Below are 25,324 nucleotides of genomic sequence, written 5' to 3' on the forward strand. Positions count from 1 at the left end.
AGCTCCCACTTATAAGTGAGAACATGAGGTATTTGACTTTCTGTTTCTGAGTTATTTCACTCAGGATAATGGCCTCCAGTTCCATCCATGTAGCTGAATGAATTATTCTTATTTTATAGTCTTCAGGCTTCTTTGAAGTGATAGAATCTTTTGCCAAATAACTTTAAATTGTAAGTATTAATATATTAAAATAAAGTGGGACTCATAGTTGAATCCTTCACATCATCCCCCTATCACCATACACCACCCTCTCCCCATCCTTGAGAGCTTTCCAGAAACCACCCTCTGAGCTTCAGGGAGCACCATTTTAAGTGGCTACAGAGTATTTCAATATATGAGTGCTCTGTCTTCTACCCTGTTGTCAGAATTAAATTTCTAAAAGTTTTCAGAAATTTATTTAACATTTAGTTTCATGTTTCTGTTATTATAAACGATGTCTTAATGACTATCCTTATGGTTTCTAGCATTCATTTTTTTTAATAAAAAAATTTAAAAGTGTAATTTATGAACTAAACTCTATGTACATTTTTAAGACTCCTGATAATTATTTCTGTATTGCCCACCGGAGAGGTTATGTTGATTTAAATTTTCTCCAGCTGTACACTGGAGTGCCTTTTTTGGTTTTTTTTGCGTGCTCATATGTGCATTTTTCTGGAGAGAGCTCATAGCTTTTCACCAGATGCTCAAAGGATTCTATTACCACATCCTGCCTACCCACTGAAAGAACCACTCGTTGTTCTAGAGCAGGGGCACCCAAAGTGCAGTACCAGATCAGTAGCATTAGCATCACCAGGGAATTTGGTAGAAAGTTTCTCTGGCTCCACCCCAGGCAAATCGGAAATTCAGGGGAGAGGCCTGGCAACTGTGTATTATTAACAAGCCCTCCATGCGATTCTGATGCATGCTAATGTTTCAGAAACATGGTTTTAAAGCAATGCTGTCCAACAGAAATATAATATAAGCAACATATAATTTAAAATTTTCTAGTAGCCACATAGAAAAAGTGAAATTCATTGTAATGTATTTTATCTGCTATAGAAAAATATTATTTTAACACATTCAATTATAAAAATGAGATTTTTCCATTCCTTTTGTGTGTATGCCGTGTCTTCAAAATTTACTTTGTGTGTTATAGCACATCTCAATTTGGACTAGTTACATTTCACGTGCTATTGGCCACTGTAGTAGATAGCATAATTCTAAAATTAGAGAAAACCACTTGAGAAAAGAGCTGTTTTTGCCTTTACCTAAAAAAAAAATTAAAAAGGCAGTCACATTGTATTGGCCTTGAGGTTATGTTGCCATAGGAGAAATGTCCCACAGTAGTTGATCTCAAGACTTTTTCCAAGCTTGTGAGTTTCAGACTAGCTGTTGATTGGTATCTGTTCACTCCAATGTCCTATACCACCTTGGTGTGCATATATATACAGCTGCATTTTTAGCATCCTGCCGAATTTTTTCAACCTATTGTCCATCATAATGAGTCATCAAAAAGCTGTACTCTGGAAAAAATAAATGTTAAATGGGTGGGGGGTTACAAATTATAAAACACTTTTTGCAATAAAATGACAGTTTTATTAAAATGAATATCTGTAAGTTTATATTCATGCAATGAAGAGTTGACTAGTGTATGAATGCAAGTAGGGTTTTGTTTTTACCTTTTTTTCCCATGTTCCTCAAATAACTGAGGACAGTTATCTTTCTTGTTCACAGCTTTGTATCTAGTACCTAATCCAGGGTCAGACACATAGTAGGCACTAAATAAGTATCTACTTACCTAATACTTTTGTAAGCAGGAAAAGGTTTTTTGTTTTTTTTTTTAAATGAAGACAAATATGCCTATTTTTTAAGAAAGCAAAACACCTCAGGAAGTGTTGCTGATGAATTATTGGTACAGTTAGGAACTTGGAAGGAAAAAAGTCCGTTCACCAAATTAAAAGATAAATGAATTGGAGTTATATTTTTTATATTTGTTTTATGTTTAATTAGAAAATTGGGAAGACAACAGAATTGAGTCTCTCTAACCTTTGTATGGAGTGAGTTTTCACAGTGAGGAAACATTACAAGGAATTACTGAGGAAATTGTGATCAGATTTGTAAACACCAAAAGTGTAAAGGATAAGCAATATTTAAGGAGGGAAATATTTGCAAGAAAATAAGGCAAAGGGTTAGTGAAAGCTCAGATAATACTAAAACCTCCCCAGATTACATCAACCCATTCATGAAAGTAAAGTGAAAGTTTCATTTTTATTTTCCAAATTAGAAAAAAATTTTTAATCCCTTTTTCTTCTGTGACTCATCCATTTGTTTCTGGCAAGGGTGTAGAGAAATAATTTTCTCATATTTGTAGTCAGGTAAAGTGAACAACGCTTTTGGGAAGCAGTTTGGGAAGAAGAACATTTATACTGTTTAAACTAATTTAACTTCTGAGAATCTGTCTTAAACATACTTTTTTAAATACAGGAAAATTTTTATGCCCAAAGACCTTTTTCACAGCATTATTTCAAAATAACCTTTTCAGGTTTTAGTATGTTCTTAAAAATGATTTGATATATGGCATCTCTGATACTAAGTTAAAAGAAACTCACACAGTAAATTTGGTTTGGTATGTTAAATTTATCTGATAACTTAAAAGTCTGCTCTAACAAGAGAGGTATACTGGTTTAGCATTTTGATAAATAACTTTTTGTTTTTAAGCCCAGGCCATTCAGCCCACCTGTAACTTCCAACACCAGCCCACCTCCTGCTGCACCATTAGCCCGGGCAGAAAGTTCTTCTTCTATCTCATCATCTGCTTCATTAAGTGCTGCCAATACTCCAACAGTAGGTAAGTGGGTTATCATCAATTACATGTGAAATGTAGTGTACAAAGTATATGTATGCTAAATATGTATATATTTTTAAATGGGCTAATGAAGAATTTAACATTAGAAATTTTGTTTTTCTGGAAACACACCTGTAATTTATTAAACTTTCCACACTTTGCTTTTTTGTTTCACAGTATATGTTGTCTGGATAGAAGAATTTTAACTGTGGTTAGCACCGTTAAGAATGAGTCAAATTTATAAATTGCTGATCAGTATAAATAGTTGAAGGCAAAACAAAATGCAGTTCTTCCCACTGTGAACTGATTGTTGCATTTCTAAGAAAGTTTATGTTTTAGAAACAGTAGTGTTTTGAAAATGATTGAATGAAAGAAAACAGTTTGTGCTTGCAGTGAATTATATTTTTCCACAAGAATTTCAAGACTTAAAAATAGCTCTTAGGGAAGTGGTCCCCAACCTTTGGCACCAGGGACTGGTTTTGTGGAAGACAATTTTTCCATGGACTGGGGTCAAGGGGATGGTTTCAGGATGATGCAGGTGCATTACATTTATTGTGCACTTTATTTCTATTATTATTACATTGTAATATATAATGAAATAATTATATAACTCACCATAATGTAGAATCAGTGGGACCCCTGAGCTTGTTGTCTTGCAACTAGTCAGTCCCATCTGGGGTGATGGGACACAATGACAGATCATCAGGCATTAGATTCTCTTAAGAGTGCGCAACCTAGATCCCTCACATGCGCGGTTCACAATAGGGTTCTCGCTCCTATGAGAATCCAATGCCACTGCCAATCTGACCAGAGGCAGAGCGCAGGCTGTAATTCGAGTGATGGGGTGGAGGCTGTTACTGTAAATACAGATGACATTCACATTCATCTCCTTCTGTGTGGCTGGGTACTAGACTGTGGCCTGGGGATTGAGCATCCCTGTCTTAGGCATAGCTATATGAACCTAAACCTCACCAAACAAATTCAGTATTTTAGTACATCTAGACTTTGCTCAAGAGTTTTTTTTTGTCATCACTTCTCAGTTTTTTCCTACAAATTCTTACTACCTTTTTCATCCATTGTTAGGATAATAAAGCACAAAGCCAGTTAGACAAAGCAGCTGTGTTGCAGGAGCAACAGCTTCTCATAAAAATTATAATTGTATTTATTGCTGCTGGTTTAGGTAGTGATGGGTTTATTCTTGATAATGCAAATCACTGATTTGCACTAACTGAGCACTAATTCAGTAACGGTCAAAGTGTGGTCCTTGGACCTGCAGCATCTGCGTCACCTGGGTACTTCTTAGACATGTAGACTTTTAAAATCAGAAACCCTGGAAGTGGAACGAGCAATAGTTTAATAGGCATTCCAGGTGATTCTGATGCATGCTAAGTTTGAAAACCACAGCCCTAATTAAGCTGATTTAATTCCAGTTAATTTGTCAAGGCTCACATAGGAGAAAAGCAACTTGTGTGTGGCCATTGTAAAAAGCGGATAAGTAATATAGGCTAGAATGAAATATAAAATGGTTTGGTTTCTAAATGTCTAAACATGATGTCACCATCTTGTTACCTCTGTGAACACAGCATTTTTCCCATCTTTTAATTTTATATAAACTGAATATGTCTAGCAAGTTTGTTCTTTTATTTGGTTTAATGAATACTTCATTTTTATTTTTTGTTTGGTTTTAATTTTTTTTCCCACAGAATCTGTATTTTAGTCCTAAAAATCCTAATTGGGACCTACTAGAAATCAGGCAGGTGGTCTGGGTAACCTTCTTTTTGCTTTAGTTCCCCCCTCCATTATCTTTAGATTATTCAGGAGGTTTTTTGTTTGTGATAGAAACTAATTTTTATTGAATTGGTACATATTTGTTTATGGTTTGAGCCAGTGCTGGCAATAGGACAACCAAAAGCAGGTGACAGTGAGAATACAGGCAAGGCAGGTTTTATGTGAATTTTATACAACAAAGATTTTTAAAATCTACCTAAAAAGTTCTCTTTCTTTGCCATGAGTTTTCAACGCTGTTAAGATTTAAGTTTCTAATTCTCCTTGTTTCTTGAAAATGTTTTCTTTTTCTGCATTATTTTGTTTTATTTAAATACAATAGAAGATGATAATTTGATTGGGACACACTCTGAAATTGAAAAGCACTGTGAGACGTCACCAGGTATTGTATCAGAAGCAGATGTGTGTGTTGACTAATGGTCCTTAAGTGTATCTAAAATATTTTGTTATCTAACTTTTCCTTTTCCAGAATTGTATGATGTCTCAGAAATCAAGAATTATGCTAAGAATAACTATTTCAGTTTTGTGCTAATTCCATCAAATTGCGGTACAGGATCCATTATAGCAAATCCCCAACTATAAAAACACAGTATTTTTGCATTTTCTTCTCTGCTTTCCTCAACTCAGCTTTAAGAAGTATCAATAAATCTTAATTTTAGCTATCAAAATCAGATAAGTGATCCAAAAAGAAGTAAAAAGAATATGTCAGTTAAAAAAAACCTCTAATACCTAAATTAGTAGAGCAAAGGCTGTCTTATACGAAAACCATACAGATGAAGTTAGAAGCATGGAGAAGGTAGGAGAGAGTCGGGAGTGGGTCTCTGTGTTTTATTTTTGAGCAGAAAGGAAATCTACATAAATATCCATTGATTGTTATAAGAAGGTACCCTGTACCTGTTATGTACCTCAAGTTTATAAGCTGTCTACATTTTCAAAACATAAAATTAGCTACATATCTAACAATTAAACCAAAATTAGAAACCACAATCTACCCTTATTAAGAGAATAAAGAAATTTTTATTTCTAAGAAATTACTTATTTGGAATAATACAGTATACTTTTAGACTTTTTAAAAGACTATTTAAGTACATATTTCCTAATCATTTTTCGAATTATCCATGCGCAATATGATCTTGAAAGAAAAGCAAAAATAGAAAATACGAAAGGGAATATGCCAAATGTTAAGTGGGTTTTGAGTTTTTCTTCAACTTTCCAGTACTTTTCTATGCTTGCCAGTGTTTCAGTAATGGCATAATAATTTACAGGGAAGCTATTTCAAGAATTCTCATGTTATGTGCCCAGATTAGATTGTTGAAAAGAATATTTATGCTGCATGTTTCTTTTAATTTTTAGTGTAAAAGCAGTAGTAGACATTAATGTTACCTTTGACTTTCTATAAATATTCATTTGTGTGAGTTACTCAAGAGACTTTTTTTTTTTTTTTTTTTTTTTTTTTGAGATGGAGTCTCGCTCTGCCGCCCAGGCTGGAGTGCAGTGGTCAGATCTCGGCTCACTGCAAGCTCTGCCTCCCGGGTTCACGCCATTCTCCTGCCTCAGCCTCCTGAGTAGCTGGGACTACAGGCGCCCGCCACCTCGCCCGGCTAGTTTTTTTTTTTGTATTTTTTAGTAGAGATGGGGTTTCACTGTGTCAGCCAGGATGGTCTCGATGTCCTGACCTCGTGATCCGCCCGTCTCGGCCTCCCAAAGTGCTGGGATTACAGGCTTGAGCCACCGCGCCCGGCCGAGACTTTTTTTTTTTAATGAGACAGGGTCTCACTCTGTTGTCCAGACTGGAATTCAGGGATGTGATCATAGCTGACTATAAACTCAAACTCCTGGGTTCAAGCAGTCCTCCCACCTTAGCCTCCCAAAGTACTGGAATTACAGGCGTGAGCCAGTACACCTGGTCAGGAAATATGTTAATTTCATATTTAAGAGAGTATAATTTTAATAAAAGAGTATTACAATAACAAATGTTGGTGAGGATGTGGAGAAACTGGAACGCTTGTGCACTGTTGGTGAGAATGTAAAATGGTATAGCTGCTGTGGAAAACAGTATGGCTGTTCCTCGGAAAATGAAAAATGGAATTTACATACGATCCAGCAATTCTACTTCTGAGTATATACCCAAAAGAATTGAAAGCAGGACCTCAAAGAGATAGTTATATACTCATGTTCATAGCAGCACTATTCACAGCAGCCAAAAGGTAGAAGCAACCCATGTCCATTGTTGGATGACTGGATGAGCAAAATGTGGTATATGCATACAGTAGAATATTATTCAGCCTTAAAAGGGAAGGAAATTCTAACATGCTATGATAACATGGATGAACCTTGAAGACATTGTGCTAAATACTGTATGCTTCCACTTATATGAGGTACTTAAAAGAGTAGTCAAACTCATAGACACAACAAGTAGGAGGGTGGTTGCCAGGGGCTGGGGAAACTGGTGGGAGTTGTTGTTTCATGGGTATAGGGTTTCCGTTTTATAAGATGAAGATAATTATGGAGTTGGATGATAGTAATTGTTGCACAGCATTATGAATATATTTCATACTGGTGAACTGTATGCTTAAAAATTGTTAAGATGATAAATTTTATGTTATGTTTATTTTACTACAGTTACAAAATTGGAGAGAAAAGATTATTACAGCCTTTGTCTTTTTCAGAAAATATGTTTTCCTGAATTTCTGATGACCATCTTGTTTAGAACAGTATATTAGGGATAAAAGTGGATTGAACTAAGATTTACAGTGAAGTTTTCCAGTGTACAAACATATTTTTATATTTATAATCAGTAAATTTATACTTAATCAGCTTTTTTTTCACTTGATATTTTCTCACATCCCAAAACTAATGACTCTTGATCAGGCCACTGGCTTTCACCTAACTGCTCTCACCTGATCCAAACTTGTTTCCCTGCCAACAGTCATTTTTCCCTTCAGTCTAGGATTTACTACGTGTTCAGAGAGATCTTACTACATAAAAACCTAATAATGTTTCTCTCAAACATTATCAGTGGTTTCTAGTGATAGAAGTATAAAATTAAAGGTCTTTCACACCCTAATCTGGATCATGAGCACTTTTCCAGCCTCATCTTTGTGTCTTTTCGTCACTGCGGCCCATCCCTCACATTTTTTGTTTTGCTTCTGCTTTGCAAAACTAGTACTTGTGCATCAAAAAGGCACTGTTTTGTTTTGTTTTGTTTTGTTTTTTAATGCCCCCCTAGCAAAGTGCCTGGCACATATAAGTGGTTAATAAATAGTAATTGTTGTGATTTCATGAATAACTTTTTAAGTATGAAGAACCTTCTAAATAAAAATTCCTTCAAAATCTAGAATACCAAGCTAACAGAGTGTCTTTTTTCACTATTTGTAGCATCTCAGATTTAGTTGTGAGGCAGAAAAAGCCAGTACTGATTTTTATCAGAATAATATTTAAGGTATCTCAGAAGTAACTCAGTGTTTCACTATAGGAGTCGAATCTAAAATAAAAATGTCTGATGGCTGTTAACATTGTGTAACATTTATATAAGAAAAGAATATATTCAAATTCCAGAGATAAGTGTTGACCTAGGTTATTTATTTTTTTCTTTCACTAAGGATGAATAATTATAACAAACTCTCATATGTTTTTATAAAATTGCATTTTATATATTAAATGAAATGCCCCCACTTTGGAAAATCAGTAGCAGTAGCAGTAAGGCACACAGTGGTAAGAAGAGTGCGTTTGTGAAGAAAAAGGCAATGCACTATTTTGAGAGGATACTTCATTTACGTTAAATGTAAAACAATAAACAGAAACCTGAACACTTGCATAAATTTGTTTACATTTTAATTTTGCTCTATAGACACTGATCTTTCTCTGATTTGACTCTAAAAAGCATCTTATCTGAGTGAACTTTATGTCGGGGTTTTTTTTTTTTAAGTAATGTTATTAGTCAAATATTTATTGAGGCAAAGTAATGTGGGAATACAATATAAGCACCAGACAAACAGGAGATTAAAGAGAATTATAATAATAATGAGTAGTGTATGAAACATTACTACTTGGATAGAAAAACTTAAATACAAAAATTCTAAATTGGCCTTAAATTATTCCCTGAAGTATATGATTGATAGAACCTGGAAGAATTTGGTATTTGAATGTTTTTGAAGCCATATTTTTGTAATTTTAGCTCTTTAGTCAAGGGCTTTTTCATTCTGACATTCCTTAACCATTCTGTCTTTCCATTTAAAAGAAATGTCTGTGTGATATGTCTTCCTAGGTTTTTTTTGTCCTTTGTATTATGCTCCAATTTGTTTTATACTATATTTCTTAGCCTCCAGATTTATCATGGGACATCACTGAAACCAGTAGTAGGGTCATTTGTGACAACCTAACAATGGTGAACCTAACTATCTTTATATTTAGTTTATGTCTTTCTGAAGGATTTAACAAGTTAATTATATATATTCTAGGTGTGTCACGGGGTCCCAGCCCTGTCAGCCTTGGAAATCAGGATACCTTACCTGTGGCAGTCGCCCTTACAGAATCTGTTAATGCCTACTTTAAAGGAGCAGATCCCACCAAGTTAGTTTTTAAAATATATACATGTATGTGTATGTATGTGTGTTGGGTGAAGGAGGCGGTGGGGCTTGGTGGTAAATTTTAAGAATTACATTTTGATTCTGTGTAGATTACAGTTTTCTGTTATTTATTTACCTGCTTTTTTGCTATCTAATATAGTCATTTAATGATTGCGTTCTGTGTACATTCATTCATCAAATACTTGAGCACCTGTTATTTCTAAGACTCTGTTACATGTGCACTAAGGCTACTTTAGTAAACAAATGAGTTCTCTCCTGAGCTTGCATTATAGTGAGGGAAAACTAAATATCAAAGAAACAGCTGTATTTATTGGGTATTGATACATGCTATTGAAGAAAAATAAACCAGGGTTAGAGGCTAGAGAATAACATTAGATAGAGGGCTACTGTTTTAGATAGAATGATCAGGGAGAACTTTTTTGAAGTTAATTTAAGCAGATAGTTGAAAGACATGGAGGAGCAAGCCATGCAGATATCTGAGGAAAGAGTATTCGAGGAAGAGGGAACCAGTGAGTAAGATACCAAGGTAAAAGCATAATTGGTATATTCAAGAAACAGCAAGGAAAACCATGTCACTGAGTAGGAGTAAACAGGAGGGAGAGTCCTTGAAGATGAATCCGGAGAGGTGTGAGACCAGGTTAGGCATTGTAGGCCATGATAAGGAATTTGGAATTTATTTTGAGTAACATGGAAAGCCAATGGAGGCTTTGAGCAGAGGAACGATGAAATTACATGTGTTTTCAAAGGAGCTCTCTGGTTGCTGTATGGAGAATAAACTGAGGCAGAGGGTACAGTGGGCAGTCAGAATAGATGTAGAGAGAAAGTCAGAAGATTAATTACAGAAGACCAGGTGAGAGATAATGGTGGCTTGTATAAGGGTATTAGCAGAGCAGGTGATGAGTAGTAATGAGATTCTGAATATATTCTGAAAACAGAATTGTTAAGATTTGTTGGAGGTAAAATGCTAAGTTTGAAGTTTAAGACATCTTAGTGGAAATGTTGAGTTGATACTTGGATACATGATTCTGGAGTTCAAGGAGTAAGTCTAGACTAGAGATAAAATACTTGGTAGTGTAATTAATTTGTAGATAATACTCAAAGTTAGTGGCCTTAAGGAATAGATAGAAAAGAGATCTGAAAACTAAGTCTTGATTCTCTCCAGTGTTTAGAAAACAGGAAAATGAGAATGCTGTAACAAAGGAATTTGAGAGAGCAAGCAGTAAGAGAGGTAAGGAGAGAACCAATAGACCCGTGTCTAGAAACTAAGTGAATAAATCATTTCTTGAAGGTAGGTGTGAACCTATATCTGATGCTGCTTGACAGGTCAAGAAAAATTGACCATTGACTATATGGAAAGTCATTAGTGACATTCACAGGAGAGATTTTAGTGGCATAGTGGAGATGAAAGTATGCTTTGAGGGTATTCAGGAGCCGAAGGTGATGCAGTCTAGACAACTATATTTGGAAAGAACAAATGCAATTATTTCAGGATGTTTAGCTCTTAAGTGGGAGCAGAGAAATGGAATGGTAGCAGGAGTGAGGTGGTGGAATCAAAGGAGGGTTTTGTTTATTTTCATTTTTGTGTTTTTTAAAAGATACATATTTCAGCATGTTTGCATGCTGATGAGAAAGATCCGGTATTTACGGAAAAAATTGGACCTGCAGAAAAAAGAGGGAACAATCACATGCATGAAGTCCTTCAGTATATAAGAGGAGATGAGTTCCAGTGCAGAATTGCTGAGATTGGCCTGAGGTGCAGAAATTGATTATCTGTTGAAACAGTATGGACTGCATAAGATACGGATAAAAAGTTAGTTAGATTTACTAGTGGGAATATGAGGAAGTTATTTTTTTATTTCATCAGTAAAATTAAGAGCACAGTCATCAGCTAAGAGTTGGGGGAAGGACTATTGCAGGTTAGAGATAAAAGGGGAAGCTAGGAAAAGATCAAATGAAGAATAAATAGACTTGGGAATGTGATAGGATTACCAAAGGGGTCCAGTTGAGAGTTTTGGCTATGTGGTTATATGTTTCAAAGGAAGAAAGAATAGAGGGTTGGAAGAAGCAATAAGGAACAAGGGGGACATCTACCATCACCATCACCAGGCCCAGTGCTTTTTGGGGTTTGGGAGGGAAAAATAGCTACAACTAGGTATAGCATTATGAGGAAGCAATATCCTTACAAGTCAGGCAGGGAATGGTTATCACAAAAAGGTGAAGGAACAATATCAGTGTGCTGGCATTTTTGTTTAGAGTTTAATTCCAGGAAAAGATGATGCTAGATGAGTATACCATTTCATGTACATAATTTTTAATAATTAAATTGAAAAAAATTTATAATTGTGATAAAGAATATAGATATACACACATATAGGTATGTGTGTGTGCATGGGCACGTGCGCATGCGTGTGCCTTTTTAAACCAAATACTCTTTAAATGGAGATTAGAGCATTTTATTTAAACACTTTTCAAAATCCGTGTTTTAGGTGTATTGTGAAGATCACTGGTGATATGACAATGTCATTTCCAAGTGGAATTATTAAAGTCTTCACCAGCAATCCAACTCCAGCTGTGTTGTGCTTCAGGGTGAAAAATATCAGCAGACTAGAGCAGATTCTTCCAAATGCACAGCTTGTGTTCAGGTTTGTGTACTTTTTGTTTTGAAGGCTGAAATTTCTTTTTAAGATTTTTTTCCTGCCGTGCACAGTGGCTCACACCTGTAATCCCAGCAGTTTGGGAGGCTGAGGCAGGTGGATTGCTTGAGCCCAGGAATTCAAAACCAGCCTGGGCAATGTGGCAAAACCCCATCTCTACCAAAAAAAAAAAAAAAAAAAAAAAACCAAGAAAAAAAAACACAAGAACAAAAACTAGCTGGGCATGATGATGCGTGCCTGTAGTCCCAGCTGCTCAGGAGGCTGAGGTGGGAGAATCGCTTGAGCCTGGGAGGCAGAGGTTGCAGTGAGCCAAGATCATGTCACTGCACTCCAGCCTCGGTGACCGAGCTAGACCCTGTCTCAAAAAAAATGTTTTTTTCCCCTTCTTCGTTGAAATAATAATATTCAATTTGAAAATCATGCCAAAATTATTCTTACTAAACACCCTTCTGCTCTCTTTTTATTTTGTTTTCAGTGGTGCTAATAGTTATTTTAAGATTCTTTTCTATCTCTCCATCTTCTCATCTTTCAAGCAGGCTTCTCCTGTGTTCCATTTTTCATCCCCTGATGTCATTTTCCTTCATCTCACCTCTTGGTTTATTTCTACTAGTTTTTCCTGGGTCACCAAATTACTACACAGAGGCAAAAAATAAAGATAAATCAATAAAATAACAAATATATTTTTTATACATGTAGTGATCCATCACAATGTGATTCCAACACAAAAGATTTTTGGATGAACATGCAAGCTGTTACTGTCTACCTCAAGAAGCTGTCAGAGCAAAATCCAGCTGCTTCTTATTATAATATAGATGTATTAAAGTATCAGGTGAGTGTCATGTCATTGCAAAAATTCTAAATTAAAATATTAACAAATGGAGTCTAGCATATAATTAAATGAATAAGTATGTCATAGCCAAGTGAGTTTTTTCCCCAAAAATTCAAGGATGTTTTGAAATTAGAATAAGCCAGTGGAGATTTTGACCAGTTTGGTAAAATTCACCATGTATTCATGATTAAAATAACTGAGTAAATATAAATGCATGAATTCGTCCTTAACCAGAAAAGACTAGCAGTGTCAGTCTTAACAGTGAAACTCCCAAAGTAATCAGTTAAAGTTAGGAATGGCAGAGATGCCCATTAGCGTATCCTAATGCCCATTAGTAGATCCTGTTAGTATATAAGAGTTTTCTGGATGTATAAGAGAACAAAATAAGCATTAATAAATACTGGGAAAGAGGAACCAAAATTATTATTGCTTCCAGGTGATATATTCCTCTCAAGAGAACCAACTGAAAAACTGTTTGACATAAGGGCATTTAATATGGTGGTCAGTTTAGAAATTAATACCAAAATTAATAACTTTCAAAGCCAATTAGAAAAACTAGTGGAGAAAAATATTCACAATAAAACAATTAGGAATACAACACAATCCCTAGTGACTTGAATATGGGAAGATTCATGCTGTAAAAGTTTAGCTGTTTCTCAATTAACTTATACATTTAATATAATCCTGATCAGAAACCCAGTAGTTATGTCTTTGTGTTTGGAGGCTTGACAGTCATTTTCAGGTTTCTCTGGAAGAATAAAGCTTATGAGAATAAGTCAGGAATTTTTATTTTAAAGAGATGGAGTCTCATTCTCTTGCTCAGGATGGAGTAGAGTAGCGTGATCATATTTCACTGCAGCCTCAAAACTCCTGGGCTCAAGCAGTCTTCCAGCCTTAGCCTCCCGAGTAACTGGGACTAAAGGCACAAGCTACCGCTCTTGGCAAGAAATGTTTTAAACAGTAAAGTGGAGTAATGTTTTAGCTTTAATGGGAAAGCTTAGTATAAGGCAACAGTATTTAAAATAGTTTGGAACTAACGCAGCAGTAGATGGCCAGATGAAGGAATAGATTAGAGTATCCAGAAATAGATCTAAGAATAAATGGAAAATTGTTTATACAACATAGCATTTCAAGGCAATGTGGACATGATGAATTTTTCAATAAATGATGTTGAGGATAGCAAGCTAGGCACTTGAGAAAAAAATTAAGCTGAATCCCTCTTACACTTTTAGCCAAAATAAAACCCATGTGTATCAAAGGTTTAATAATAATAATAATAATTAACCACAAAGGTACTAAAATAAAGTCATGGGTGAAGATACAGTTGACCCTTAAACAACAAGGATCTAAACTATGCAGGTCCACTTATACAAGGATTCTTTTTAACCAAACGCCAGTTGAAAATACGATGATTGTGGGATGCAAAACTCATGTATAAACAGAGGGCCAGCTTTTTCTGTATGTGGATTCCACAGGGCCAACTATGGGACTTGAGTATGCACAGATTAGTATATACACAGGGTTCCTGGAACCAACCCCCCCAAGTATGCTGAGAGAGATACTGTATATGTATCTCTCTGTGTGTGTATATATGTAATACATATTTATTACATATTTTAATCTTGAAGTGCAGAAGACCTAAGTATGATATGAAACCCAGAAGCCATATAAGAAGAGAATGAGATCTTTGATAAATTAATGTGTGTGTATAAAGTATTTTGTTAAACCTTTAAACACAGTAAGTATTTAATCTGTGAGAAAAGTATTTATGACATGTAAGATGGACCAAAGGGCTTACCCCAAAGAGCCCTTATAAATTTGTAAGCAACATGTTAATAACTCAATAGATAAATAACCTATGGAAAGATGCTCCATGTTAGTAGTAATGAGAGCAGTAAATACTAAGATAACAATGAGATATCAGTTTTAGCCCATCAGATTTACAAAAATGAAAGATCGCTTTATCCAGTATTTTAGGGTGTGATCACTTGTTAATAGGATGCAAGTAAAACCTCTTAGAAGGCAATCCTGTTAGATTGTTGAAAGATGTAACCTTTAATTCAACAATTCCACTTCCAGAAATCTTCAGAAATACACAATTGGATGAAGATAAGGCACAAAGGATACTCGCTGTAGCATTGTTTAGAAACCACCTAAGCATACACATCAGCAGAGGAAGAAATTAATTACTATAGCCATTAAAAAGAATGACACGGATCTGTGTTTGCATATGCCTGAAGAATCTGGAAGGATATATGCCCGAATTCCAAGGGATAAATTTCTTACTTTATATTTCTCTATCGTTTGAGTTTTTAATAGGGTAATTTTATTAAAGTGGCTTATGTTTCTAGAAAATAAATACTGAAAGAATAAAAAAGTGCTGCCACTTAAATTGACTTAAAGTTTCTTACAGGTGTTGATTTATTCAACTGATGTGTATTATTCAGTATATGTAATTGCTGGGAGTAGGACAGGGAGACAGTAAAGATCAGTAATATTCTATGGGCTGGACTTCATTGTTCTCGCCTATAATACCAGTACTTTGAGAGGCCGAGGCGAGAAGAGTGCTTGAGTCCAGGAGTTCAAGACCAGTCTGGGCAATATAAAGAAACCCCATCTCTACAAAAAATGTAAAATTATCCGGGTGTGGTGGCACAAGCCTGTAGTCCTAGCTAGTATGAAGGCTGAGGCGGGAGGATAGCTTGAGCCCAGGAGAGGCTGCAGTGAGCCTTGAGCATGCCACTGCACTCCAGCCTGGGCAACAGAATGAGACCCTGCCTCAAAATAATAATCATAATATTCTATGTTAGAATATGAGTGGTATGAAAAAAAGAAAAAGTATGAACTAAGGTAAGAAAGATTGAAAATACAGTTTTCAGTGTAAATTAAAACAGCAGTCAGAGTAGGTCTCCTTAAAAAGGAGCATTTGGACAAGGAGCTTAAGAATTTGAAGGAATTATACCATTTACTGTGAGTCATGTGATTAAACCTTTGAAGTTGGAAGTATTCTAATTCCAGGCTTGTGGTACTATGTAGTGGCGTTTTTTTCTCAGTGTTCTAAATCTGAATTCTTTTATGAAGAATCTTTGAATTCTGTGTTGAATGTTGGAAGATCCGCAAACTTTACATGCATAAATAAGAATTCCTTGATAAAATGCTGATTTCTGTACCCTGTCCCTAAGCTGTTGAATCAGATTTTCTGCAGTTGAAGCTAAGGGAATGTGCATTACAAACAAGCACCACAGCAATTTTGATGTAGGTAGTAGTAGATTCAGACAATGAGAATGACCTTTACTCCTTTGAGAAGGGTCTGCTTCACTCTGCCAACAGATAGTCCCCTCATTAGATAGTTTTGATTCTGTGGACTTACATGTCTGTCCACAGACTTAAGTGTGGACTTAAGTGTCTGTCATTAACATGACTTGTTAACTTTTCAGGCCAAAAACAATTGTTTGTTTTTTTCTCTTTAAAGGTATCATCAAATGGTATTCAGTCCACTCCTCTGAATCTCGCAACATACTGGAAATGTAGTGCTAGCACCACAGATCTTAGAGTGGATTATAAATACAATCCAGAAGCTATGGTGGCACCTAGTGTGCTTTCCAACATACAGGTGGTGGTACCAGTGGATGGAGGAGTAACGAACATGCAGTCCCTTCCCCCTGCAATATGGTAAATTAAACATATGTTTCTGAATTCCCACTAAATTTTTGTTGGAATGCCCAACTTCTAGAACCCAAGTTCTATAAGTTTTCTTAGAAGTTTGAAAAGTTTTAGTGCCTTTTTCCGTAGAAACCATGCTGTAAAAGATGCGGTTCATTTTACTAGTCAAACCATAGTAACCTTAATAAAAAATAAACAAAACTAGTTTTCTCTAAATACCACCCAGACTTGAATGATTCCAAAAAATACAAATAATTATTTTATGGATTAAATATAGCATCTGGCATATCTGTAGGAACAGGAACAGCTATATAATTAGTGTTTAATAGTATTAGTTACTCCTATCTCTTAGCAGCTTCTCCTGTCCCCTCTGTTAGTATTAGTATAGACTAACCACTCTTTATAGTTGCTTCATCATTTAATAACATGTGTCTTCCTTGACTAATGAAGGTACTGATTCCTATACACATTCCATTTTACTTTCTCTGACCAATAGGAATGAGAAGAATTACATAATTTGGTAAACTTCCATTAATTGAAAAAGATACAGCATTATATTTATTTATACTATATCATAAACACATTTTCACCAGTTAATACTACTTAAACTTAGCACTATATTTGTTGTAGTGAAAATATTTAAAATACACTTATTTATTGAGGTCCCATCCATCTGTCAGGTACTATACTAGATACAAAACCTGAAGATATCTGTTCTTATTGCAGGAATGCAGAACAAATGAAAGCCTTTTGGAAATTGTCCAGTATTTCAGAAAAATCAGAAAATGGAGGTAAGTGTGTGCATCCTTTTTTGTTTATAAAATGATGTCACTGAAGATGGATTTTTTTTTTTTTTTTGAAGATGGAGTCTAACTTTGTCGCCGGGCTGGAGTGCAGTGACACGATCTCAGCTCACTACAACCTCCACCTCCCAGGTTCAAGCGATTCTTCTGCCTCAGCCTCCCGAGTAGCTGGGATTACAGGCACACACCACCACGCCCAGCTAATTTTTGTGTGTGTGTGTGTATATATATATAAAAACATATATATATAAACACACACACACACACATATATATATATATATATATATTTTTTTTTTTTTTTTTTTTTTTTAGTAGAGACGGGGTTTCACTATATTACCCAGGATGGTCTCGATCTCCTGACCTTGTGATCCGCCCGCCTTGGCCTCCCAAAGTGCTGGGATTACAGGCCTGAGATACTGCACCCGGCCAAGGGTGCACTGTTCCTGGAAGCACTGCAATACCTTTTTTAAGGGCATGTTCATTTGAAGTTTCCTTCTGGAATTTCACGCCCACAGTTCTAGAACTGACCACTAGGTGGAAGTTAATACCTTTAGTAAGAATGGACCAGCTGAGATTCAGAACACATTTGTTCCTGTAGATTGAGTACGTGTTCTCTGTAAGAAAAAGAATTTCTTTTGCCATAACTTTATAAATATTATGTAAATACCTCTTATACTTACATGCTAACATTAAGAAACAATACCTAGTAAATTTTAAAAAATAGAACTGTGTGTTCCATGTAGGTAACCTGATAACTAATTAAAACTGATTTAACACAGTTGAGTTCATTCTGTTAATGGGATTATCCTGACCTCCCAGAAATCATGTAGAAGCTCCCAGGCTTTAAAAAGCTGTTTGCCGTCTCAGCACAGGGGTTCACACTTGTAATCCCAGCACTTTGGGAGGCCGAGGCAGGCGGATCACTTGAAGACAGGAGTTCAAGACCAGCCTAGCCAACATGGTGAAACCCCATCTCGACTAAAAATACAAAAATTAGCTGGACTTGGTGGTGCACACCTGTAATTCCAGCTACTTGGGGGACTTAAGCATGAGAATCACTTGAACCCAAGAAGGTGGAGGTTGCAGTGAGCTGAGATGGTGCCCCTGCACTCCAGCCTGGGTGATGGAGTGAGACTCTGTCTAAAAAAAAAAAAAAAGCCCCTTTGCCTTCTCCATTTCTCTAAAAGAACCTTTTTCTTGTCCATTTCCCCCTATTAAAGCTAACTGTCAACATCCTTCAATTTTCTGATGATTATTTTAAGGAGAAGCAAGTTATGCTTCTCTCACTAAGTGCATCTGTTTGTGTTCATAATGCCGAGGAAAAGGCTCTGTTAGCTGAACACTTCTATAACTCAACTTATAATAAGGATGTAATTCTCAGGACAGCCAAGTCTTTAACATTAGATAGTCTTATTTTTTCTTAATCAAAAGAGAATTCTTCTGCCTTCTTTTGAATGTATAATTTTAGTCTACAATAACTTTTCTGCTTGTTGTTTTCGTTTTTTTCTTCTTTTCTTTTTTTTTTTTTTTAAATGGAGCCTCGCTCTGTTGCCCAGGCTGGAGTGCAGTGGCACGATCTTGGCTCACTGCAAGCTCCGCCTCCCAGGTTCAAGTGATTCTCCTGCCTCAGCCTCCCGAGTGTCTGGGGTTACAGGTGCCTACCACCACACCCGGTTACTTTTTGTGTGTTTAGTAGAGACGGGGTTTCACCATGTTGGCCAGACTGGTCTTGAACTCCTGATCTCAGGTGATCTGCCAGCCTTGGCCTCCCAAAGTGCTGGAATTACAGGCGTGAGCCACCATGCCCAGCCTAGTCGCCAATAGCTTCTCTATTTGATAGGTTTTTTTTGCTTTTCAAATATTGCTGAGCTTTTTCTTTTTGAATATTTTGAGCATAATATCATCAAAATATAAAACATATCAGTAGCTTTTATCATAGATATTTCTGTATAAAGGACCATAAACGTATCAGTGTTGTTTATTCATTTATACCTGCCATGCTGAATAAGACTTTTACTAGAGAGCCATACATTGGGTGAAATAACCAAGCAAATCTGCAGTTTCTTTTTTGCTGTTTGGTACTTACAGGTTGCCCATTTTCAGCTGGCCAACTGCATTGACTTTAACCCTAGCTATTAATAATATAGCTTTTTGTGAGCCAAGCTGAAATTCCTAGTTTAAATTGAAGTAAACCAGCAATCCTATTTGCATTAAGGGCTTATAACCAGTTTAGAAAAACAAAAGCATCTTTTTCCCCAATATAATGAAACTATACTATTGTAAATAATTACCAAGAAAGAAATTTGTTCTCTCAAAAATAAGACACAGGCTGGGTGCAGTGGCTCATGCCTGTAATCCCAGCACTTTGGGAGGCCGAGGCGGGCAGATCGTGATGTCAAGAGATCAAGACCATCCTGGCCAACATGGCGAAACCCCATCTCTACTAAAAATACAAAAATTAGCTGAATGTGGTAGCACGTGCCTGTAGTGTCAGCCACTCAGGAGGCTGAGGCAGGAGAATCATTTGAACCTGGGAGGCGGAGGTTGCAGTGAGCTGAGATCATGCCACTGCACTCCAGCCTGGTGCAGAGTGAGACTCTGTCTCAAAAAAATAAGACACAAATTTTCTAACCAGATTTTAAGTTTCCCTCTGCTATTCAGGTATCAGGTGTTTCTGTGAGGAAATGGAAAAATCTTATAAACGCGGTTTTTGATGTGGTTAGTCAAGCCTTTAAAAAGAAATATCCAAGGCCAGGCATGTTGGCTTATGCCTGCGATCTTAGCACTTTGGGAGGCTGAGGCAGGTGGATCATTTGAGGCCGGGAGTTGGAGACCAGCCTAGACAACATGGCGAAACCCTGTCTCTACTAAAAATACAAAAATTAGCCGAGTATGGTGGCACGTGTCTGTAGTCTCAGTTTCTCAGGAGGCTGAGGCACGAGACTAGCTTGAACCTGGGAGGCAGAGGTTTCAGTGAGCCAAGATTGTACCACTGTATTCCAGCTTGGGCCTTAGAGGGAGACTCTGTCTCAAAAAATAAATAAATAAATATCTAAATAAGAATGCTATAAAATAGGCTGGGCGTGGTGGCTCACGCCTGAAATCCCAGCACTTTGGGAGGCTGAGGCGAGTGGATCATGACATCAGGAGTTCAAGACAAGCCTGACCAATATGGTGAAACCCCATCTCTACTAAAAATACAAAAATTAGCCGGGCGTGGTGGTGTACGCCTGTAATCCCAGATACTCGGGAGGCTGAGGCAGGAGAATCTCTTGAACCCGGGAGGCGGAGGTTGCAGTGAGCCAAGATTGTGCTACTGCACTCCAGCCTGGGTGACAGAGTGAGACTCTTGTCTCAAAAAAAAAAAAAAAATTTCTGTAAAATAGAAATCTGTTTTCTGTTGCTAACTGTGTACTCAGAAGAGGTACAATAAATATTTCTAAGGTGATTGTCAAGGTTCTTGCTCTTGGCCTATGGTAGAACTTTTGCACAACAGAATTGCTTATCAAGAATTGTAGAAGTTTGAGGGCCTGGACGGTAATTAAGAATAAGGCAGCAGTTCATCTCCACTACTGATCTGCACCTCCAGGCATAATAATACAAATTGGATCAATGTTGCGACACCTTATTCTCCATTTCCCTGTGTAGTGTTAAACTTTTCTGTGCAAGGGATCATAGGATCTTACTGCTAGTACCTAGCATTTCTGTCCATTTGCTCTACCCAGAAACCTGGGAACCCTCCTAGACTCCTCCTTTCTCATTTCTTGATGCCAACTCCTAAATATCTTTCAAATAACTTTCTTAATATCTTTCCTTTTTATTAGCCCTAGTTTAGGTCCCCCTTTTCTATCATCTAGAGTCCTAAACTGTTTTGACTTGCATCTTGTGCTTCTCTTCGTTTTTGAGACACTAATCTGAAATGTTCTTGTCTTCCTTATCTTTGGTTATTTCCAATGGTTACATCATGAATTTCTTACCATGGTCTGGCTAGTGCTACCACTCTAGTCTCATCTGCCACTCCCCTCTACCTGTATCCTGTTCTCCAGCTAATCTGATATAGATGCTATTTCCTTAAATGCATCATGCTCTCTCTGTCTCTCTATCTTTGGTAACTTCTGCCTAAAATACACACCATCATCCCCACCACCATTTATAATTTTCAGCTGAGATAGGTGCCTTTGTACCTGTGGCTCCTTAGAGCTCCTTTAAAGCATTTATAATATTCATTATAATTATTGGTTTACTGTTCCTACCATTCCATTAGACTGAGGTATACTGAATAAATGGTGATGATATCAGAAACAGAACACCTCAGAAATACCTACTTGGCATTATGTTAGACCAATACAATTTTAAAAAGAAAAGTGAATAGAAAATAGCAATGTTATACAACTTTTCCCAAACATAGTTACCTTTCCATCTTTACTTCTTCCACTACTCAGTAGTCATTTCTTTTTTAACTTTATGCCACCTATATCCCTCCTAGGGTTTTTCTCTGGGCTGTCCTCAATTACTTCCATCTTCTCTTTTGACTTGCCTCAACATGCATATAGCATAGGAGTCCAGTAGTAAACATCTTTGAAGATTAGTATTGAGTAAAGGAAAAGCAAGGGTTATTTACTTAATGAAAATTCATATTTACTAAAATATATGTGATTTGGAAACAGGATAATGATTTGTTTACTGTGCACATCTAATGAATGTAGCACAGGACTGATGTAGTTTAGCTTACTTGCTCATTTGATTCTATTTTGTGTAAAATGTATTTTACCCAGTGTAAGTGCTTTATTCTTTTCTTTGTAGGTTCTGGGTCCCTCCGAGCAAAATTTGATCTTTCAGAAGGACCTAGTAAACCCATGACACTTGCAGTGCAATTCCTCAGCGAGGGAAGTACCCTTTCAGGAGTAGATTTCGAACTTATAGGCACTGGCTATAGACTTTCCTTAATAAAGAAGCGGTTTGCTACTGGTAAGTTAGGAGATTTCAAACTTTTTAATGTACGTGGGAAACATTTGTATTCTAACAGTTACTGAAAAACTGTTAAGCAATTTATAATCTAAAGACATGGAAACTTTTTCTTTAACCCTTGGTACCAGGTGCCAGGTAGAGACACACCTGAGAGAGAGTACTCACAGTCAGTGTAGCTGAACACCTGTTATCTGATTCTAATGTATTGTAAATAGCAGATGGGAACTAGAGTTTTGTATTGGTAACCACAGTGGAAAATGTCCTTAGAGTGCATTTGAAATTGTAATTGCAAAGGTCTGCTTGGTGTTTTTCAGGACGATACCTGGCGGATTGTTGATGGACCTGGGAAAGTGGTTTGGCTTCAGGGAGTACAAACCTGCCATTCTGCATTATCTGTTCTTTCCAAACACTATTTTAACTTGTATGATGTCTTTCAAACTTAGACATATTTGAGAGCTGACTACAAACATTAAATCGCACTTTTAAAGTGAGTCATTGAAAGAAATAGTACTGAAATGATTCTCTATGTTGTAAATGATCACCTGCAATATTCAGGAAGCACATTTATTCAGATTCTCAGTAAAAATGAAGTTTTTGTAGGCTTAATTTTTAAATTATTTCCAGTGTCTATGTTGAAAAAAGGGGTTATAGTGTAATAGTAGGCCTAAAATTTCAGGAGAGCAAGCACAAAGTAATTTAGCTTTCCATAAATTTTTAGAGTCAGAGATAACTTTGAAATTTCATAAGTTTGATATTCAGTGTATACAAATAGAACATGAATTCCAAGTTTTGGGTAATGTTAACTCAGAACACTCAATCAAATTGAGTTATGTGCCATAAGGTAATCAGACCAGAGTCCAAGTTGTATGCAAAAAATCTATAATTTGATTCTCATAAACATTAATAAAGTATAAGTGATGTTTTATATGATTTTTAAAAAAATCCTCAAGTGCAATGTGTTTTAAAATAAGCTTGCAAATGACAGCAGAGACATTTACTTCTGCAGTTAGTTAACTTTATAGAAGTTGTGATTTTTTTGATGATTTAATGCTGTAGATTTAATTTATTTTTATATGGAATTGCATAATGTGTGCCTTTTAAAACAATAACAAAAGCCAGAGATGTGCCTATACAGTTTGTGTTCATTAATGTGCCTCACTTTTTCTCAGTCTGAATCTTCTGTTCAGAATCTTACAATGATCAAGCATTTTTATAAGATACTTGCAATTTTTGTAAATATTTTTGGCCTGCAACTGGGAAGGGAATTCAGAGTCATAAAGCGTAACTTAAGAATCCTGGCTCACTTCTTTGGTGATACACTGTAGCCACTAGAAAGAGAAATATAAACCCAATGGCATGTGTTTACAGGAAGAAAAATTACCTTCAGATACTTGACATTAACCTCATCAAAAGTGTGTGAATTTTAAAACAAATTCTAAAAAACTATAGTGCTAAATTGGTAACTGGTATTTTAACTCTCAATTTAGCATTTTCCTTGACACTTTATCGTTGAAAATTTATGCATTTATTTACTGATTGTGTTGTGAACATGAGTTTTATGGTATTTTTTGAGGAATGCATTTTTTAGAAGATTAATTTTAGAAACAGAAGGAGAAGCACTGCCATTTGTTTTTATTTCAACAATTGGAAAAATTACCAATATGTACATTTTAATTATTCAGTTTCTACTTCATAAAAGTAGGAAAATTATTTGAAGTGATGTATTTGGTTAAACATTTCTAAAAATAAACTACCAGTACTAAATAGTAAGAAACCTAACTTTAATAGCAAATCTTGATGAATTGAAGAAATAAAATATTTTGGATGAGGCTTCATAATTTACAAATGGGAATTTCATTTATAATAATAAATATGAGTGTCCTTTATTTGCCTAGTAGAAGTGATAAATTGTGTTATATATGATAATTTATATAAAACCACTAATTGTTCCGTTAAGCTTCACAGAAAATAAAACCTCTATTACTAGTCATTTATATAACATCTTGCTATATTAAATACAGCAGAAAATCTACTCTTTAGCAACATATAACACAGTATGTGCTTTTTTATATATTCAATGTTAGCCCAAGTCTGAATTTAGATTTGACTAAAGCAGCACATAATTTGCTAAAACGCTGATCTTTACTAAATAGCGAGCAAAATTAGAATTTCTTACTCTTATTTTATGCTCTTTTAAATGCCAATTACAGTCCCTTACTGGAATTCTAACTGTAATCTGCTTTGCAATCAAACTGCTTTGATTGGGCAGTCAATATTTTATTATTAGAATTCAGACACTGTTCTTACCGTGTTTGTTTTTAATCAAGTATTACCTAAAAATGTACAAATTAGTGAAATGGTTAAACTTCTGCACTTTCTTAATTACCACAGTCTTCATACCAAGTATTGAGTACAGGTTACAATTTTGAAGCCATATGAGTTTATATTGATTTTTTTTTTTTTTTCATTTAAAAATCCACTAATGGTGTGAAAGAGACCAGTAGATTTTCAATGGGAAATGTACCTAGCAAGCTGGTTCTTGCTTATGTATAGTGATAAACTTTGTAGCTGCCTCTTTAACCAAGAATTTGTAAACATAACTCTAACAAATGTGAGTTTTTAAGGATTGTTATTTACTACTTTGGATTGTAATTAGAACAATACACATCTGTCTTCCAAGATTTTGTAAATATTTTTGATTTTTTTCATTAAATGTAAATTTTACATAAAAGTTGTGCTCTTAATAAACATGTAATATATAATTTATCAGTTGATCTATGTGTCTTTGTACTTGATAGTAATAGCTATGTCATCGATGTTAGGACAAGGCAAGCTGGCCAAGTAATTGGTTTTTAACTTTGTACTACTGTTTGAACAGACGTACAGAGAGAACTGTTATTTATTGGTTATATAGAAAACTTCATTTGGAGTATATCCCAAAAGTGTCAAAATTGGTTAACAAGGGATTATTTTTAATATATTTTAAGATATATTTAAATTGATGTTAAATTTTAGCAAAGACTTTCTTCCTAACCAATTGCTCAGGAACACAGTCTCAGACAGTTCAAAAATCATAGTGTTCCAAAGAATTAGTTAAGACAAGCCTGCCAAAACAGTAGATTTAGGAAGGAGCAAAAGAAGGAAATTAGAAAAGAAAGAATTTATCCTAACTATTGAAAATTTTGGGCTGGGTGTGGTGGCACATGA

General features: G+C 35.7%; 1 protein-coding gene across 6 annotated transcripts in view; it reads left to right on the forward strand.

Annotated features, from left to right (window-relative positions):
- FCHO2 (FCH and mu domain containing endocytic adaptor 2) overlaps positions 1-24,883 on the forward strand; it is a 136,884-nt gene extending 112,001 nt beyond the window's left edge. For 3 of the 6 annotated variants that reach the window (XM_005557127.4, XM_045393850.3, XM_073993611.1), the window contains 8 exons: positions 2,698-2,827; positions 9,070-9,181; positions 11,685-11,840; positions 12,549-12,681; positions 16,154-16,353; positions 17,071-17,135; positions 21,953-22,117; positions 22,432-24,883. In XM_005557127.4, the coding sequence (XP_005557184.2) occupies positions 2,698-2,827; positions 9,070-9,181; positions 11,685-11,840; positions 12,549-12,681; positions 16,154-16,353; positions 17,071-17,135; positions 21,953-22,117; positions 22,432-22,454 (984 nt within the window). In that variant the 3' untranslated portion in view covers positions 22,455-24,883. Of the gene's footprint in view, positions 1-2,697; positions 2,828-4,931; positions 5,164-9,069; positions 9,182-10,793; positions 10,952-11,684; positions 11,841-12,548; positions 12,682-14,760; positions 16,354-17,070; positions 17,136-21,952; positions 22,118-22,431 lie in introns of those variants that run through there. The other 3 variants (XR_012413727.1, XR_012413728.1, XM_073993610.1) reach the window with 3 other exon arrangements.
- The last annotated feature ends 441 nt before the right edge of the window (positions 24,884-25,324 follow it).

Source organism: Macaca fascicularis, chromosome 6, assembly GCF_037993035.2.
Source record: "Macaca fascicularis isolate 582-1 chromosome 6, T2T-MFA8v1.1".
Taxonomy (NCBI): domain Eukaryota; kingdom Metazoa; phylum Chordata; class Mammalia; order Primates; family Cercopithecidae; genus Macaca; species Macaca fascicularis.